At 46.1% G+C, this 19,253-nt stretch overlaps 1 protein-coding gene and 1 long non-coding RNA gene across 3 annotated transcripts; both read right to left on the reverse strand.

Annotated features, from left to right (window-relative positions):
- Positions 1-1,978: 1,978 nt before the first annotated feature.
- Positions 1,979-10,459, reverse strand: LOC121141326. Its single transcript, XR_005878199.1, has 3 exons — positions 9,644-10,459; positions 5,637-5,755; positions 1,979-2,540 (listed from the first exon to the last, which is right to left on the reverse strand). It is a non-coding gene; the product is annotated as an uncharacterized LOC121141326 (long non-coding RNA).
- Positions 10,460-11,096: 637 nt separating this feature from the next.
- LOC101825215 (trafficking protein particle complex subunit 2) lies at positions 11,097-15,155 on the reverse strand. 2 transcript variants are annotated; one of them, XM_040748577.1, is made up of 2 exons: positions 15,000-15,155; positions 11,097-11,880 (listed from the first exon to the last, which is right to left on the reverse strand). In XM_040748577.1, the coding sequence occupies exons 1-2, from the start codon at positions 15,129-15,131 to the stop codon at positions 11,422-11,424; spliced, it is 591 nt and encodes a 196-aa protein (XP_040604511.1). In that variant the 5' UTR covers positions 15,132-15,155; the 3' UTR covers positions 11,097-11,421. The 2 variants fall into 2 exon arrangements, with proteins under 2 accessions (XP_040604511.1, XP_040604512.1); XM_040748578.1 differs by lacking the exon at positions 15,000-15,155 and adding an exon at positions 14,161-14,308.
- Between the last annotated feature and the right edge of the window lie 4,098 nt (positions 15,156-19,253).

Here is a 19,253-nt window from a genome sequence, read left to right on the forward strand (position 1 = left end):
TGACAATATATTGGAAAGATGGCTAAGATGTGGAGCCCTGCCTCAGCCCCCAAAGACATGCCTTGTGGGGTTGTGGTGTCTGTCAGGGGTCTCAGGCATGTGGCCACTCATACACTTCTCTGTTCCCATCTCCACGGCCGTCTGACAGCCCAGCCCTGAGCCCAGCCCTCCATGCTCCTTTCTCCAGCAAGCACCACCTTCTCCCAACATCTGCTACTAAGACAGAAGTCTATCTGGAGCTCAGTTTTGTTCAGCTTCCCTAACCCAGTAAGTAAATAGATGTGTCTGGCACCCAGCCCATATCCTGGCTTCCTTCCCAAACCTGCAGCCAGACCATGTGACAGCCACCGCCTATCCCCAAACATTCACCAGGCCTCACCCAGGAGAGCCAGATATTTGCACACACCCTCACCTGCCTGGCATTGCCGTGCTCCTGCCTGGCTCTCTCTCCAGACCTACCAGAACAGCAGCTTTCACTAGGCTACCTCTGCCTGGAGCCCACCGCACAGGTCCTTAGGAAGTTCTTAAGGCATGGTGTTTGTGATGCCCTAGGTAGGACTGGCTGACACAGGACTGTGGTACAACCAGAGAGGTCAGAGAAGGCAGGCTGAAGGCTGCTACTTGACCTGTGCACAGCCACCATGCCCTGGTACCTTCTTGTCAGGAGGATGGGGATGAAAAAGGAGCCCATAGGGACTGATGTCCCTGGGTCAGCTCAACTGCTTGAATTGGCATTGCCCTCACACAGATGTGTTGAAGGATGCAGACTTGACAACTACCTAATGCACGGCTCCAGGCTGGCCAGCTGCTCCAGGGACCCCCAAGAGTGAGGGAACAAAACCTATACCATCCCCTTGTTCGTCCACTAGCTACTGGAGAAGTGTGGCCTGAGGCTGAAAGCCAGGGTGGACCCTGCAGGTGCCAACCCTGAACACTGTCAGTCATCTTGCTGTGTTGGGCAGCAGGCCCTCCCTTGAAGTGGTGTGTCACCCAATCCCGAGTTGAATAGGTGCTTTTAGGATGGAAGCCTTTCAGACCACAGATTTGTGTGCATGTGACTGTGGTGCTGTGTATGTGGCCTTAGTGCACATGTTCGGAGGCAGGTGGGCATCAGGTATCCTGCTCTGTCACATTTTATCCTATTCCTTTGGACACAAACCATCCTTGCAGAGGATCCAAGTTCAGTTCCCAACTCTTGCATCAAGTGGTTCACAGCCACGTATGACTCCTGTTCCAAGGCCTCCAGGAACACCTGAACTCACCTCACATGTCCAGCCCCCCCCACATGCACATAACGAGGGCTGGAGAGATGGCGACGAAGGCTAGGCTCACAAGCAAAATAAAATTATTCATATATTTATATTTTTGTTTGTTTGGATTTTTGGTTTTTTTTTTTTTTTTTTGGTTTTTCGAGACAGTGTTTCTCTGTGGCTTTGGAGGCTATCCTGGAACTAGCTCTTGTAGACTAGGCTGGTCTTGAATTCACAGAGATCTGCCTCCCGACTACTGGGTTCAAAGGTGTGCACCACCACTGCCGGGCCCCAAAATAATAAGTTTTTTGTTTGTTTGTTTTTGTTTTTCCAAATAGGGTCTCTCTGTGTAGCTTTGTAGACCAGGCTGGCCTCAAATTCACAGAGACCTGTCTGCCTCTGCCTCCCGAGTTCTGGGATCAAAGGCGTGCGCCACCAACACCTGGCATTAATTTTTTCTTTCTCTTTTGTAATTTTTGCTTGTTTTCCAATATAGGGTTTCTCTGTGTAACCCTGATTGTTCTAGAATTCCCTCTGTAAGCCAGGGTAGCCTTGAACTCAAGAGATCCACATGTCTCTACCTCCCAAATGCTGGGATTAAAAGTGAGTGCCACCATGTCTAGCTAAACTTGTTTGTTTTTCAATACAGGGTTTCTCTGTGTAGCCCAGCCTGTCCTGGAACTCACTCTGAAGACCAAGCCAGCCTTAAACTCAAGAGATCCACCTGCCTCTGCCTCGTAAGTGCTGGAAGTTAAGGGGTGCACCACCACGTCCTGGCTTTTATGACGGCTTCTAACGGTCATTTTGGTTTCACTCTGTTCCTAACACATACATTCTCTTAGTCTTAGCAGCTCTCTGTGAGTTCCAGAGAGGGCTACACAAAGAAACCCTGTCTCAAAAAAAAACCCTAAATAAATAAATACTAAAACAGTTGCTGCATGTTTTTGTTTGCGTGTATCTGACACATATGGAGACCAGGGGACACTTGGAGTGGCCCTCTCCTGACATGTAGAGATGTCTTGCTGGCCTTGAACTTTTTAAAAATTAGCTTGAATCTAAAAACCCATAGCCCTGGACGTGGGGTCACGTGCTGTGATTTAGGGAAGCAGGGGCGAGAGGCTCACTCAGAAGTTCAGAGCCCATCTGTCAGACGCTGTCGGTACACGTTGTCTGTACTCACTGAGAGCAGAATCTGGGGGCAGGAGGCTTCTCACCCATCCCAGTCTCAAGCATTTTACTTCAAGTCTCCTCCAGAGCTCCCTGTTCTGGGGACAGGCTGGCCCTTTCATCCTGTAACAGGGTAAAAGAAAAACAATGAACAGCTACTTGTATTTAAAAACTTGGTGATGACCTGGTGGTGGTATACAGACATACATGCAGGGGACACACATCCATATACACACAAAAAAAATCAAAATTTGAAACAATGTGACCATAAGAGCAGAAGGAAAAAGTCATTCCAACAGAGGTTATTGTGAATCTCATGGTGTAAAAATAGCTAAAGAAGGAGTGGAGAAACATTCTCTCTCTCAGGAAATTCGAGCAAAGTTATTTCATCCAGGCTACCCTCGTCATTTCTGCTGGGTGTTTCCAGTGCCTGATTTGATGCTGTCACCTCTGCTTGCTGTAGCAGCCGCCTTTGTCATAACTCCTGACTTGACGGTCTGCTGTCTGCTGCTTTTATCTGCTACTTGCTTTTGTTCTAACTTTGCTTGCTACAAGCTTAACAAACTCATTCAAATCCAAGAGTACAGCTGACCATTCTCTGCATGGAATGGGCCTGCGCCACATAGCAAGTTCCAGGCTAGCTGGTGCTGCTAACCTGGGGGAAAGGGGGGGGGAGGAGAGAGGGAAGGAAAGCTGGGCCTAGGGGACTTGGATGGACTGTAGCAGGCCGAAGTGTGGCAAGCATGGCCCTGGCAGACCTTGCTCTCACCCCATTCCTTCTTCCGTGGTAAAAACTATTAGATTAATTCTTTTATTTTTTGGGGGGTGGGGAGTTTAGACAGGGTTTTTCTGTGTAGCCCTGGCTGTTCTGGAACTCGATCTGTAGACCAGGCTGACCTTGAACTCACAGAGATCCTTCTGCCTCTGCCTCCTGAGTGCTGGGATTAAAGGTGAGTGCCACCACCACCCAGTCTGCCTTCATCTCTTAAGGGCTGGGATTGCAAGTGTTCAGCACCACATTGTCTCTACTCTACAAATACAATTTTTCTTTTGGAAGTCTGTCTTGAGAGAAGCTGACTCACACACTTGTTGCTATTTCTTCACTCACTCCCACATCCATGCTCCATCTTGGTTTTCTTTTTCTCTGCATTTAGAATTTTCTTGAACATGTGAGGCTTTCCCAGTGGCATCTTGCTGTTTTGGGTGTCTGAAAATGTTTTTTGACATCTTGAGGCAGATTTTCTGAGCGCAGAATTCTAGACAGATAGTAATCACCTCAGTATACTGAAGCTGTGCTCAGTGTTCAGGGGACCACGGAGGACAGAAGAGGGCACTAGATCTCCTGGTGCTGGAGTTACAGGCAGGTGTGAGCTACCCAATATGGGTGTCGGGAACCAGACCCTGGTCGTCTGCAAGAATGGCAAGCCCTCTTAACCACTGAGCCTTCTCATCTCTATCCAGACCCAGGAAGGTTTTATGTGGCTCCTTGGCTTGAACAACAAAGGTTTATTTCTTCCTTTGTGGGACAGATGGTGACACACCAGGCTCCTGGTGGAGAGAGGGAGAGAACAGTGGCAAAATCCTTTGACAGCTCTGGAAGCTTCTGGCGGCAGACATCACTTAACCTCACATATCATTAGCCAAAGCCTGGTTCTAGCAAGGGCGGGGTCAGGTTTTGCAGATCTAAGTTGTTTGCATGCATGGTCATTGCTAAGAAGGGACTGGCAGCAGTAATTCAGTCCATGACACTGCCTCCTTTGCAGAACCCTGTGTGATTTTTAGGGTCCACAGGAAAATACTAAGCACACTACTTCTTCTCAGGCCAGTGTGGTAAGATATTCAAGGTGGGTTGTTTACTCATGCTGTAAACTGAAAGAGCCGAGAAGGAAGCTGAGGTTCCCCGGATGTTAGTAATTACAGTGGGTGGCTACCACCCCTAGGCCTGGGAGGACGAAAGGGTTCAGGAAGTAGGGCTGACAGGATGGAGGACTTGGAGGAGGACCCCAGCTACAGATGGTGGGTAGGAGGGCCCAACCAGCTTGGGCTTTTCCTCACCGGGAAACTACCACAGCTGCTCCGGAATGTTGACAGAAGCCAAGGGTGGGAAGTAAAGGCTGCCGCAGCAGAGGAAGGACTACCTTCTCACTGCAGTGCCCCCATTTACAGAACCTAACAGGAAGTCCGTTTGCAAGGACTCAAGTCTGGGATCTTGCTTTGCAGTGCTCACCCAGCCTCACTGAGTGGATTCCAGGAGGGTGGCCTGGGACCTACCAGAGGCATGTTTAGTAAGATATTTTCCACTACTAGCTTTGATGACTTTTCTTCAACTTTTGACTTGTTTTGTGATTTATTTAATTTTTTCTGTCTGATTTTTGTTTTTTCGAGACAGGGTTTTTCTGTGGCTTTGGAGGCTGTCCTGAAACTACCTCTTGTAGACCAGGTGGTCTCGAACTCACAGAGATCCACCTGCCTCTGCCTCCCGAGTGTTGGGACTAAAGGTGTGTGCCACCACTGCCAGGCGTGATTTATTTTTTAAAAAGTGTGTGTGTGTCCATTCTCACTTACGAACGCCGTTGATGCACTTGAGGTCATCAGACTTAGTGGAGAGTCAGTGTTCCGGTTGGTTGGCCGATTTGGTTTGGTTTCTGTTATGATTTTTCAAGAGAGGGTTTCTCTTTGTGTCGCCCTGGCTGTCCTGGAACTCACTTTGTAAACCAGACTGGCCTTGAACTCAGGGATTCCCCTGCCTCTGCTTCCTTAGTGCTGGGATTAAAGGTGTTATACCCAGCTATTTTTGATTTGTGAGCTGGGGTCTCACTCTTAGACCAGAAATCCATATACAGCCTAGGCTACCTCAAATTCATGTTACTAGTTCTGTACAAACCTCCCAAGTGTTGCAGTTCTCGGCATGAGCTACCATGCCTGGCATTTGTGTCTGTCTCCAGCCTGTTGTAGTAGTGTTGCTGTTGTGTGCCCACACAGTTGGCTTAAAAAAGAAAAGATTTCTTTTTAGTGCACGCCCGTGTCTGTGTGAGGATGCGCGCATTTGTGTGCAGGCGCTGGAAGAGTCCAGAAGAGGACATGGGAGTCCCCAGGGCCAGAGCTAATGTTTGTGAGTTGCCCAGTGTGGGAGCTAGGAAGAGGACTCATCCTCTGCAAGAGCAGTGCAAGCTCTAAACCACTGAGCCATCCCTCCAGCCCCACCACTGGCTTTCTTACCGAGTGCTAGGTATCAGACCCGATACCCATCCTTCACAGTGGTCCTTTCTCGGTTGTCTCCTTAGCCCGTCTGCTGTTGTGGTACAGGCTATATCCTCATCTGCATGGTAAGAAATGATCTAAAAAAAATGAAGAAAAAAGTGCCGTGCAGTTATTTGTAGAGATAATTTGAAATGGGGTGAAAGGTAAGAGTCTTTACTTTTCCCCCTCTTTTTTGCACTGATGACTGAACCCAAGGCCTTACACATGCTAGGCAAGCTGTGACACTAAATTGTATCCCTGACTCTCCTTGTCTCATTTAAAAATTAGATAAATTTTATTTTACGTGAATTTTTAAAAATATTTTTCTACTTATTATGTATACAGTGTTCTATATGCCTGCAGAAGAGGGCACTAGATCTCATTACAGATGGTTGTGAGCCACCATGTGGTTGCTGGGAATTGAACTCAGAACCTCTGGAAGAGCAGCCAGTGCTGAACCATCTCTCCAGCCCCTTATATGCATGTTTTGCCTGCATGTTTCTGTACCAGGGCTCTCCTGGAAATGGACTTACAGACCATTGTGAGCCATAATATGGGTGCTGGTAGCTAAACCTACACCCTCTGCAAGAGCAACAGTACTCTTAACCATCTCTCTGCTGTGTCTTTTTAAAAAGGAGTGTGTGTGTGTGTGTGTGTGTGTGTGTGTGTGTGTGTGTGTGTGTGTGTGTGTGGTGTGCCCATGAAGAAGCCAGAAGTGACTGTTGGTGACTTTCTCAATCAATCTATGTCAGATTTTTTGAGACAGGGTCTCTTACTAAGTCTGGAGTTCACCAATGGCTATGGTGGCTTTCCCCTCATCCCACCACAATCTTGATTTCTTTTTTCTTCCCCTCCCTCAACCCCCCCCAAAGATTTAGTGAGCCACCATGTGGTTGCTGGGAATTGAACTCAGGACCTCTGGAAGAGCAGCCAGTGCTCTTAACCTCTGAGCCATCTCTCCAGCCCCTTTCCTTCTCTCTCTCACTTTATCAGATTATGTGTAGATTTATGAAACAAAAGTGAGAAATAACTTCTAGAATGGGAGGGCCTCCCAAGAGGAAAGGCTGTGCCTGTCTGCTGATTCTTGTATTTATCTATTTATCTATTTATTTATTTTACAGGCTTGTTACTAGCTGAGCCATTTTCCTAGCTTCCATTTGAGGGGGGTTATTTGTTTGAGGTAGGGTTTCTCTATTTAGCCCTAGCTGTCCTGGAACTAGCTCTATAGACCAGACTGGCCTCGAACTTGGTTATCTGCCTGCCTCTGCCTCCCAAGTGCTGGGACCACTGCCTGGCTCTTTTTTTTTTTTTTTTAAGCTAAGGCATTGCTATGAAGCCCTGTTTGCCCTTAACTTGCTATGTAGGGCCAGGCTTGCCTCAGATCTGCAAACATCTTCCAGCTCCTGACTCCTGGGTAATGGGATTACAGTTATAAACCACACACATGGCCAGCTGTCTTTTTTAACTTTTCTTTTTGAGGTAAGGTCTTTAGCCAGGCAGGCCTTGAACTTTCTACCCTGCTACCTCTACTCACATTAAAAGTGTTCTTTAAGCTGGGTGGCGGTGGTGCACACTTTAGTCCCAGCACTCTGAAGGCAGAGGCAGATGGGTCACCGAGTTCGAGGCCAGCCTGTCTACAGAGGGAGTAAGTCTTCTCTACTAGGCCAGACTCCAAAGAAAACTTTCTGTTTTTCTCTCCAGGCTCCTGCAGGCTTAACAGACAGATGATCTAAATTCGTACTCAGGGCTTGCTGTTGGCCAGGCTACCTCAATGACTCAGTGCTGTCACCGCCGCCAGGAAAGGGCAAGGGCTGTTATTCCCATTCTCTTACACTACTGGACTGTGGACTTTAAGGGCTTTGATAATCTAATCGGCGGGCGTGTGGGTAGTTTAGCCCAGTTTTGTCTCCAGCCAAGCAAAACCACCAGAAGTGAACTTGGCCTCTTTGTCTTTTTGTCATTTCTTTCCCTTGGCAGAAGCCTCCAGGGCATCTGCCTCAGGAACTAACTCTTCCCCCCACCCAAGGTTGGCCTCAAATTTGATATGCAGCTGAGAATGACCTTGAACATCTAATTCTCCTTCGGGGCCCCCAGACCCTGAAATTATAAAGTTGTGTCACCATGCCCAGTTTTGTGCAGTGCTGGGAATTGAACCCAGGGCTTCATGCTCACTTGCAAGTACTCTACCACCGTACCACCGTGGTTGTTTAAGTCTTCCTTTGCTCCTGTCATTGCCCTCTACTCTTTTCCCTGTGGCAGGGTTTCACTTTGTAACCCAGCTTTGTAATCAACCCGCCTTGACCTCCCAAGCACTGAGGCTAGGGGCATGTACCGTCACGTCTGGCTTGGGCTTAAAAGAGAAAAACCTTAACACTGTTATTCTCGTGAAGCACAGTTATTCTGCAGCGCTGTTTTTGCAAACAGCAGTTGTATACTCCAGGGATCTGCTGTTTCCCTTCCATAAATTAAAAAGTCAGTCCATGCCAGGCAGTGGTGATGCACGCCTTTAATCCCAGCACTTGGGAGGCAGAGGCAGGTGGATCTCTGTGAGTTCAAGATCAGCCTGGTCTACAAGAGCTAGTTCTAGGACAGCCTCCAAAGCCACAAAGAAACCCTGTCTCGGGAAAACAAAACCAAAAGTCAGTCCATGTGGGTGTAAACCTCAAAGTTTACTGTTTCATTGGTGATTACATGAAACAGAGATTGTAAACACATTTCTTCTTTTGGTTTTTAACTAAATTTAATAACTTAATTAAAATTAATTAAATTAATAACTTAATTAAAATTTGTAGATAAGATCTCACTCTGTATCCCTGGAAGGCCTAGAAAACACACACACACACACACACACACAATAAGGCTAGACAAACAAAAAACAAAAATCAGTGGGGGGAAAAAAGATCATACTAGGAACAGGAGTTAGTGCACAGTCCCTACAGAGAAGGGGGGCTAGATAATAAAAGTTTGAACTTTTGTTTCCTTATGGCACTGGGAATCTAATCCAGAGCTTTGTGCCTTCAAGGCAAGCTGTCCCCACAAATGAAAGCTGTAGGTCTCAGCAGGACATTTTCTTTCTTTCTTTTTTTTTTTTTTTTTTTTTTTTTTTTTGGTTTTTCGAGACAAGGGTTTCTCTGTAGCTTTGGAGGCTATCCTGGAACTCACTTTGTAGACCAGGCTGGCCTCGAACTCACAGAGATCCGCCTGCCTCTGCCTCCCGAGTGCTAGGATTAAAGGCGTGCACCACCAACGCCCGGCTCAGCAGGACATTTTCTAAACAACCTGAGAAGCTAGTGCTTTGCAGCCTTGTGGTAGACATGCTGGGCGGTACATTTCTCAGGTGATTACAGGTGTGTTGCAGGAAACATGCACTTTCATAATTTTAAAGCATGGTGTTGTTTGTCTAATGTGTCTGGGGCTGCTTATGGCTGAGCCAACAATTTAGTAAGTGGACACAGCAAAACATGAGGTTGTGAAGGCTTGCCGGCAAGTCTGTTGCACGTTACTGAGTGGACAGCACCCCCTGCAGGAAAACAGTGGTCAGCATGTGATTTCATTGCAAATTATAATTGTATTGCAAATGACAGTTTCTCTAACAGCGTCTGGATGTCCATGTCCCCTGCATCTCGGGTTTTGCTTTTGCCTGCATTTTGTGCCCCACCCTTGGGTTCCAGCTCCCTTCAGTTCTCTAGGAGGCAGTGTCTGCGTTCACAGATCCCAAGGCTCTCCAGTTCCGAGTTGTGTTTTCCACAGCTAGGCAGAGCACGGTTAATGCTAGACCCCTACCCTTTCATCATCCACAGATGTCTCAGCCAGGGAGAGTCCTGACTGCACTTTGGGAAAGTAATGACAGGGTAGGTCTCCAGATGTGATGAGGGTACAATCAGATATGGGAAGGAGCTGCCTCAACCTGACCAAGAGTGGCTGTTTTAGGACCTGGAGAACATGGTGCCCGGGCAGCCGGGGCGTCAGGTTAACTATATACCTACTTTAACTGCTGTGGTCATCTTGCAAGGCAGGTATGATCCCAGGCTGTGCCTAAAGAGCAGAGAGCAGTTCAGTGGTATGAGAGGTCACTCAGTGGATCCATCCCCACATCTCCGCTTTGCTTCTGGAAGGGGATTGTAAGCATCTACCTGGTGTGTCCTGGCAGCCTTCAGGCCACCCACTGTGATACTCCACACCCTTATGCAGCTGACAAGCATGGGGCTAACATGTGCTGTGTACACCTTTCACCTCTGGGCCATGGAAAACTTCATTTAGTCCAAGGCCTTTTCTTGTCAGCTTATCAGTAGAAACACTCCACCAAGACACCACATCCCTGCAGAGGTGCTTGAATCTCAGACTTCTGATGGATTGTGGTTCACTCAAGTAAACTGTATTTTTCTATTTTGCTTTCTTTTTTAGGGGGTGGGGTTGCTACTGGTTTCTAGAGTTTCCACTTGGTACTAGGGTAACAGTTAAGGGGTATCTTAAGGCTTATCTCTGGCCTAGATAGCCCAGGAGGCTCCCAGATCTGGAACTGAAGTTTTAGATGGTTATGAGCCATCATGTAGGTGTTGGGACTCAAACCCAGGTCCTCTTATAGAGCAGCAACCTGAGCCAACCCTCTAGTTTTGTTTTTGTTTTGTTTGAGATAGGGGAATCTCACTATATAGCCCTGACTGGTTTGGAACTTTCTACGTAGCCAGTCTGCCCCTTCAGGGATCCACTGGCCTCTGCCTCTGAAGTGCTGGGATTAAAGTTGTGCATCACCAACCATGGCTTACTTTTCTTTTTTTTCAGATAGGATCTTTCTGTATACCTCTGACTGTCCTGGAACTCATATGCATCAGGCTGGCCTCAAACTCAGAGAGATCCGACTGCCTCTGCCTCCTGAGTGCTAGGATTAAAGGCATGTGCAACCACAAGATTTTACATTATAAAATAATGTTACCTCACAGGCAGTGGTGGTTCTTGCCTTTAATCCCATACTTTAGAGGCAGGTGGATGGATGTCAGTGAGTTCAGGGCCAGCCTGGTCTACAGAAAGAATTCCAGGACAGCCAAGGCTACACAAAGAAACCTTGTCTTGGGCCAGGGGTGGTGGGGGGAGGTAATGTTATCTCAGTAAAGGGTCTGAGAGATGGCTTAAATGGTTTGGCACAACCCAGGTTTGATTGCCAGCACCCACATGGATGGCTCATAACCATCAGTAGGTCTAGTTCCAGGGGATTCCATGCCTTCTTCTGGTCTCTTCAGGCACCAGTCATGAAGATGCAGGAAAAACATTTATACACAGCTGGGTGGTGGTGGTGCATGCCTTTGATCCCAACACTCAGGAGGCAGAGGCATGTAGATCTCTGTTAGTTTGAGACTAGCCTGGTCTACAAGAGCTAGTCCCAGGACAGCCTCCAAAGCCACAGAGAAACCCTGTCTTGAAAAAAAAATCATACACATAAAATAAATCTAAGTTTTTCTTTTTAATTATCTCAATCAGCAAAGATGTAGGCTTATTCTTAATTTTTGAAATAAAACATTTTAAACTACTGATAAATGTTTACAAACAAATACTAATTTCATCATAATCCAGCTAAACTGTGACACGTGAAGTTTGCCAATTTTTTGTTTGTTTGTTTGTTTGTTTTTGAGACAGATTTCTCTGTAGCTTTGGAGGCTGTCCTGGAACTCGCTCAGTAGACCAGGCTGGCCTTGAACTCACAGAGATCCATTGACAGGCTGTTTTATCAAGTTAATCACAGTGCATACCCCACTGTGATTCTCAGGTTTTAGTTTACAAGATGTTTCTTTCCAAGAAATTGAACCTTTCTCTCGAATGCACTCGATCGAATAGGAGAATTGGGCTCATAAAAGGGATTCATGGCAAACTTGATGTATAAGTCATAGACATCAGTGAAGAAGTTCTTGATTCCGTCTTCTTGCCTCATGTCATGAAGCATGATGAATCTCATGTGCCCAGCAGTGACAAAAGCTGACACAAACCACTCATTGAATTTGTCCACAGTTTTCAAGTACATGTTGTTGGAGAGCCACATGTTTTCGTCAACCAGGTCCAGAGCGGCGTGAGCTATGAACTGGTTCAGGTGGCGATGTTCATCTTTGGGTTCTGCTTTCCCAGCTGGCAAAAATTCCATTTCAAAAACTGGATTGTCATGGTGGCCAACAATTACAAAGTAGAAGCTTCCAGACATTGTCTTCTGTATATGTACAGCTCCTGTAGTAAAATGCTGGCAACAGAAACACTCAGTCAATACATGAAGAAAAAATTTATTTTACTGTATTTGTTTTTGAGACAGAATTTCACTCCATAGCCCAGGTCAGCCTTGAAATCCCAGCCTTCCACCTTAGCCTCCTAAGCCACCACACCTTGTCGTATTTAACAAATTTCACCCTCCGCTACCAATTTAATATGATACCTCTACCATATGCTAAATTTGCATATGTATTTCCTTTACGTTTGGATTTTTGTACTTTTTTTTTTAAGATTTATTTATTACATATACACTGTTCTTCCTACATGGCAGAAGAGGGCACCAAATTGAATTGTAGATGGTTGTGAGCCACCATGTGCTTGCTGGGAATTGAACTCAGGACTCCTGGAAGAGCAGTCAGTGCTCTTAACCTCGGAGCCATCTCTCCAGCCCGGATTTTTGTACTTTTTATGAAACAAAGGGAAAGCTGTTTATCATCTAGATCATTTCAATAGGTTCAGAAAATGAATTTAACAAAAATCTACCATTTTTCCATTGATTAAAACCAGAAAAAACAGCTAGGTGGTGGTGATGCACTCTGGAGGCAGAGGCAGGTGGATCTCTGAGTTTGAGGCTAGCCTGGTCTACAGAGAGAGTTCCAGCATAGTCAAGGGCTACACGGAGAAACCCTGTATTCAAAAATCCAAAACAAACAAAAAATCTGAGAAAAATACAAAGAGAAGGGAAGAAGTAATCACCACCAACAAATCCAAGAGTAATTTTACAGTTAATGGTCACAGACTGCAGGGCAGTGGTAGCTCACACCTGAAATCCCAACACTGGGGAGACTGAGGCAGGAAGACTGTCAGGATTTGAGGCCACCTGGACCACACAGGGAGTTTCAGCCAGCCTGGGCTATAGTCTGGGGTGCTGTCTCCAAAAACAAAACCCCAAATAGTTAAAACAACAACAACAACAAACAAACAAACCCAGAAACTAAAAGCTAAAAGCTTTCTTCTTAAAATCACAAACAAGGCAAGATCAGGCCTTTATCTTTTGGCTAAGATCAAGTTTAGGAACTCGGGGAGAGTGCCTCCCTCTGCCACTTCTATTCAGCACCAACTGGAGATTGTCAGCCAGGGAAATAAAGCTGAAGTTGACACCACATACATAAAACACCCATGGAGAACCACTTAGAGGAAGGTTCAGAAGGTTACAGAAAACAAGATCAAGACAGAAACAACTGCATTTCTGTAGACTAGCAACTAACCCAAAAGTGATGAAGGAACAGGGCAAGGGACAATCACTTAAAAAACACTCCCAGGCTGGAGAGATTGCTCAGTGGTTAGGAATACTGGCTGCTCTTGCAGAGGACCTAGGTTAGCACTGAAAATCATTGACGAATTAAAGAATCTCACCCATTCTTGAAAAGCTATAGGGCAAATAATGGCTCCTGGTTCAGGGGAGTCATTTCATCAATGGTGAAGCCACTGATAAGTTGTCTATATAAATAACTTCCTACCCATGCAAATCGTGAGCCGGCATCTCTGTCTCTGTCTCTCTCTCTCTGTTTTTCTCTCTGTCTCTCTCACTCACTCACTCACACACACACACACACACACACACACACACACACACACACACACACACACGTATACTTGCCATGTATTCATGATGACCTAAGTTCAATCCCAGAACCCACATAAAGGTGGAAGAGAAGCCAGATATGGCTTGGTGGCACATGTTTTTAATCCTTGAACTCAGGAGGCAGAGGCAAGAGGGTCTCTTGAGTTTAAGACTAGCTTGGTCAACAAAGCTACACAGACTTTGTTTCCAAAAAAAAAAAAAAAAAAAAAAGGCTGAGAGAACTGACTCCATAAAGTTGTCCTCTGACCTCTGACCTCCACACATGTACAGGCACTGATACTAATGTATCAAATACAAAGACAATAATAGTAATTTAAAAAATGCTGTAAAGACATAAGGGGAACTGACTGGGAAGAAGGGGTTCAATGGGAGTGGGAGAGAGGGTAATGAGGTGTGAAAAGTATGCACATGAATGAAACTGTCAAAGCATAACTTAAAGAAACAAACTATATAATGGGATGCCATCCATGGATGAGAAGTTTCTACACCCCATAAGCCTCTCCACTGATGCAGCAATCCAAATCAGACCAAATCAAACCGAATTAAAAAGGCCCACGTTTAATGTATACAATGCTCCTGGATGGCCTTCCAGCCCCCCAGAGAGGAGACTGAATATAGAGACTGGAATACCACCTGCTGTGCTTATTTTCTGGGGGGCAGTTTAAATACCTTGTGGGAGTGGTCTTGAGCATCTGAGTGGGAGAGAGATCATCATTTGGCGGGCTTTCTGAGATGCAGCAGGGTTTGCAGAGAGATAGGGGAGGGGGCTCGGGTGGAACCTCCACCATAACTTGCCAGACTGTTTGGGTAGATGGATGCCAGGGGCTGAGGTGAAGCTTCCACCTTAACAATGTTAATGGATTAAAGAGAGCAATACCCCTACTGACCTGCAGACTCGATGTCGTTTCTTGCAAAAACCATCTAACTTACTTCTGAACTTACTACACAATTGCAGAAGTCATGACAGAGTGGTGCTGGCCTAAGTTAAGACATCAAAATGACCAATGGGATAAGTATCCACTAAATAAACCGTTCATTCTGCCATTTGATTTTCTTTTTTTTTTTTTTTGAGACGAGGTGTTATGTAGTCCAGTCTAGCCTCCAACTATCAGAAGATGGCTTTGAATTTCTTACCCTTCTGCCTCCCCTCTCTCTAGTGCTGGGATTATCCACTATGCCTCTCTTAATTTTTTTTTAACTTTTTATTTCCGGTCCTGGGGACCAAATCCAAAGTCTCGGTGCTAGGCTAGGGCTCTACCATTGAGCCACACCCCATCCTAAGTAGGACAAAGTACACACCCATTGAAGTGATACAACTGCCTTCCCGGCCTCCCCCCCAGACAACCTCCTGTCTTCCGCTCTCTAGCTCTGAACTTTTTGTTTTGCGACAGGGTCTTGCTGTCACTCAGGTTGGCTTAGAACTAGAGGCGATCCTCTGGCGCTCGTAAACGCTGGGATTACAGGCGCGCGCACTCCGCCCAGTGTGGGAGTTTAGCAACTATAAATACCTCACATGAGTCGGCTTCCCTCTGGTTCAGGGGCGGCAGTGGTGCTGGTGAAGGCGTAGAAGGGGTCAAACTTAACGTCCGCCTCACAGGATAGCTCCGCCCAACGAGGAGTTGGGGCGGCCCACTGAGCATGCGTACGCGTTCGCGCCTATCAAGGAGCGACGGAGTGGCCCGTCCCGGCTACCATCTTGACTGCGACGGTGACGGGAGACCGCGCATGCTCGCTAAGGCGGCAAGAGCCCCCCCCCCCCGGGATTTGACCGCCATCTTGGGTCAGGGCATGGTAGGACGTCGGGTCCCGCTGGACAGCACTTCTTTGCCTTCGCCTCGTGCATGCTTGCTTTTGTCACTGATGTTCACTCGGAGGTGTAGAGAACCGGCACCTGGCGTGACTGGTGGAAGAGACATGCCAAGTGAGGCAAGGCTTGAGACTACATGGGTGCCAGAAAGCAAAATGGAGGTTGCAGCGCCAGGCACCTGTGTCCGGCCTGTGGGCCTTATTTCGTGGGCGGAAATGCGGAAAAGGAGGAGGATAGGAAGCAGTTCGGCTGGGGACTGTGTTTGGTGCTTATTTTCACCTCACACTCTTGCCTTTTCGAGTGTATACCTAGTTTCTTCACAGGTTTTTCCCTGAGGCACTTATTGCAAACGAGACTTTCCTGGTTATGGCGTTCTGTGTCTCTTCATGCCCTAAACGGACACTCTGAAGTTGCTTTTGCTAAAGAGCACTGGGGCACGGGGTGTCGAAAGATGAATTTTGGCATTTCTGCGTGTGTTTTGTGTCTGCCGGAAACTGATCTTGGTGTCCCACAAAGGAACAAGTGAACAAAGAGAAGTAGATCTGCAAGGCGCTTTCGTTTGTAAAAATTGTGTTTAAGGATCCAAACCAGGGCTGGAGGTTCACTTGGTTTTTATTTTAACAGGTGGGGACTATGTCTTTTTCCTCATTAGCTGGGATCCGACCTTTGTGATTGGTTGGTTTTGAAAGATTAACCTAAGGAAAGCAATAAAGGGTCTGTGCTACAGGCAGCCGGGAATTCTGGAGGGAAAAAGGATGTGTGTAGTTCGTGTAAACATTTTTTTACCAGGTGTGTGGGGGGGTTTATGGAATCTTGGCCCTCCGCAGACTGCCTCCTTTTGTTAGAACAGCATCAACAACCACCTCTCCATGTCTCCTTTCTTTACTGTGGGTCAGACACCTGCCCACTTGTGCACGCTTGAAGGCATAAAAAGTCACCGTCTCAAAGCCGAGGTCACCGTGATAGCGATGGAAGTTAGGGGAAGACTAAATGAAAGTGCTCTCCACAGGCTTCTTCAGTTATCATTTGTTTCTCTGGAGACACAGTTTCTCTGTGTAGCCCTGGCTGTCCCGTAACTGCCGTTGTAGACCAGGCTGGCCTCAAACTCAGAGATCCGCCTGCCTCTGTCCCCAGAGTGCTGGAATTTAAGGCCTGTGCCACCACCTGGCTTCGGGTGTTATTTGAGCCATCTTAGTGCGAACACGTCAGCTGATCACAACTTTGCATCAGTGAACCTGACTGCTGTTACCACCTTTATTTCAGAAAACTATTATCTCCATGTGTGCATACTTAGGTGTCTATGTCTGTTTGTCGGAGCACTTTTGGTTGTGTGTACTTGTGTTGAAATCACTGTTCACCTTGGTTTTTTGAGACAGTCTCCCTGTGTAGCCCTGACTGGCTTTAAACTTATCAAACTTAGCTTGAGAATCTTACAGAAAGTTTTACAGTAAGTATGATTGAGATGCTCAGAAATAAGTGGATTATGTACATTAAAAATATTATTGAGCTGGGCAGTGGTGGCGCGTGCTTTTGGTCCTGGCACTCGGGAGGCAGAGGCAGGCAGATCTGTGTGAGTTCAAGGTTAGCCTGGTCTACAGAGTGAGTTCCAGTACATCCAGGGCTACACAGAGAAACCCTGTCATGAAAACCTACAACAAAAACACTGTTGAGCAAAATAAAAAGTGAATTAAAATCAATTTTGGAAATAAAGCATACAGCCATACAAATATAAAATCAAGATTCAACTCCAGTTTAGGTAAAGACAAAAATTAAGGAAAACAGTGCTAGTCATGATGGCTTACACCTTTAATGCCAACACTTAGGAGGCAGAGGCTGTTGGATCTCTGAGTTCAAAGCCAGTTTGGTCTACACAGTGAGTTCCAGGCTGGCCAGGGCTGCATAGTGAGACCCTGTTTTAAGACAACAGAAGAAACGAATGAAAACACACATGTATGTAATGGAAATTCTGAGGGTAGAAGAAGAGGGTGGGGTTGAGCAGCAAACACATGCTGACCGTGGAGGCACAGTCGTGGGATCCCAGCAGGTGGGTAGCAGAGGCAGGTAAGCCTGTAAGCCAGCCATTGCTGCATAGAGACCTTGTTACTGATGGTTGGGATTGGGTATCCCCAGGTTCTTGACCTACTGTCCAAATAATTGAAGAAAGGACCTCATACAGTTTGCACAAGTGTTAAGATAGCTTCATTCACAGCAAAGCAGTAAACAGTTTAGAAAGGGATACACTGCCAAAATGGACAGTGGCCACAGAGTGAGGGTAGTGTTCAGGCTTCTTTTAGTGGAGTTCAAGAGGAGTAGTTAGTAGTTTTAACTGGCATAGTTTGGGTGGCTCTGTTTTGATGATTGGGTCATACAGTCCTGCCCATCCCTAAAGTGCATCTGACTTTATCATGTGTATGGTCAGTTATGCATGGGTCCAAGATGGTAAATCGGGATTCTCCTTATAAGCTTATCTAAGGAGTTTACCTTACTGTACATGCTCCCAAAACGAGTTCAGGCCAGATCAATCATTAGATTCTGTCCCATATTTGTATGTAGATATATGTTTTTCCATGTATTTATTTGTGTGTGCAGATCATTTGCCCCAGGAACCAAACTCAGGTCTTCAGTGTGACACTAAGCATGTTTATTCCTGTGTTATCTCTCTCTCCAGCCCTTCTGTTCTTTATACAAATTGCTTCCAATATATTGGGAATATATTTGAAAAGAAACTAAGTTTGATTGTTGTTAGAGTAGGAGAAACTTATTTAGAGAAAAGTGTGCATTTTGCTCAGTGCAACTGGGGTTGGAGATTGCTGGGTCCATCTTTGAGAGATACATGTGGGTAAAGGAAGTAGGCTGCCAAAGTGCATTACTAGGAGGGGTGTGTACTACCCAATCCAAGTAGAGTATCATGTTACTAAACTATTCCTATGTTCCCTTGCCTCAACTTTTAACCTTATCTCAAAACAAAACAAAAAGAATCCCCCAAAACAGAAAAACTATTTGAAAAGAAGATGGCTAGGAGCGGGGCGTTGGTGGCGCACGCCTTTATTCCCAGCACTCAGGAGGCAGAGGCAAGCAGATCTCTGTGAGTTCAAGGCCAGCCTGGTCTACAGAGCGAGTTCCAGGACAGCCTCCAAAACAACAGAGAAACCCTGTCTCAAAAAACAACCCAAAAAAAAAAAAAAAAAAAAAAGATGGCTAGGAACTCTCCAGAATTGGAGAACAAGGATCTTGTAATTAAAGTTGTCATCTGAAGAACAAGCAAGATAAACAATGAACCCAGAGAAATAAAACTGTAGAACATTAAGGATAAAACCAGAGCAAAATCTCAAATGCTAAGAGATGGTCTTCAAATGAACAATAGTTGGACCTACATACAGTAGTCATCTTTACAGGAACAAAACAGTCTAGAAGACTGAACTGGTGTCAACATTCAGTAAGAAGTTCCCTTCAGTCTAGAATTTCTAACCTAGCTACCCTTGCAGAGCATCAAGAATTCAATTTAAGACTGAGGATATGGCTTATTTGGTAGTGTTTGCCTAGCTTGAATGAAGGCCCCCTGCCTCCCTCCCTAGTACCACATAAGCCAGGCATGGTAGCATACTCTCTTTTTTTCTTTTGAGGGGTGGGGTTTCTGAGGCAGGGTTCCTCTGTGGCTTTGGAGGCTGTCCTGGAAGTAGCTATTGTATATCAGGCTGGTCTCAAACTCGAGATCTGTCTGCCTCTGCCTCCTGAATGCTGGGATCAAAGGCGTGCACCACCAACGCCTAGCAGTGCCATACTCTTGTAATTCTATATTTAGGAGGTAGAGGCAGGAGGATCAGAAGTTAAAGGTTTTATCCTTGACTACATTGTGAGTCAGAGGCAAGCCTAGGCTTTATGACAGTCTATCCACCAAAACAAAACATTGTGGAAGCTGAGGCCACCAATCTGGACTATAAATAACCAGCTACTG

The sequence above is a fragment of the Mesocricetus auratus genome, unplaced genomic scaffold (assembly GCF_017639785.1).
Source record: "Mesocricetus auratus isolate SY011 unplaced genomic scaffold, BCM_Maur_2.0 Super-Scaffold_100007, whole genome shotgun sequence".
Taxonomy (NCBI): Eukaryota; Metazoa; Chordata; class Mammalia; order Rodentia; family Cricetidae; genus Mesocricetus; species Mesocricetus auratus.

Coding starts and splice junctions, on each gene's coding strand:
- LOC101825215 (XM_040748577.1), bottom strand. CDS start 15,131: ATGCTCAGTGGGCCGCCCCAACTCCTCGTTGGGCGGAGCTATCCTGTG. Junction 11,881..14,999: donor GGGAAGCCGACTCATGTGAG/GTATTTATAGTT, acceptor TTCTGTTGCCAG/CATTTTACTACAGGAGCTGT.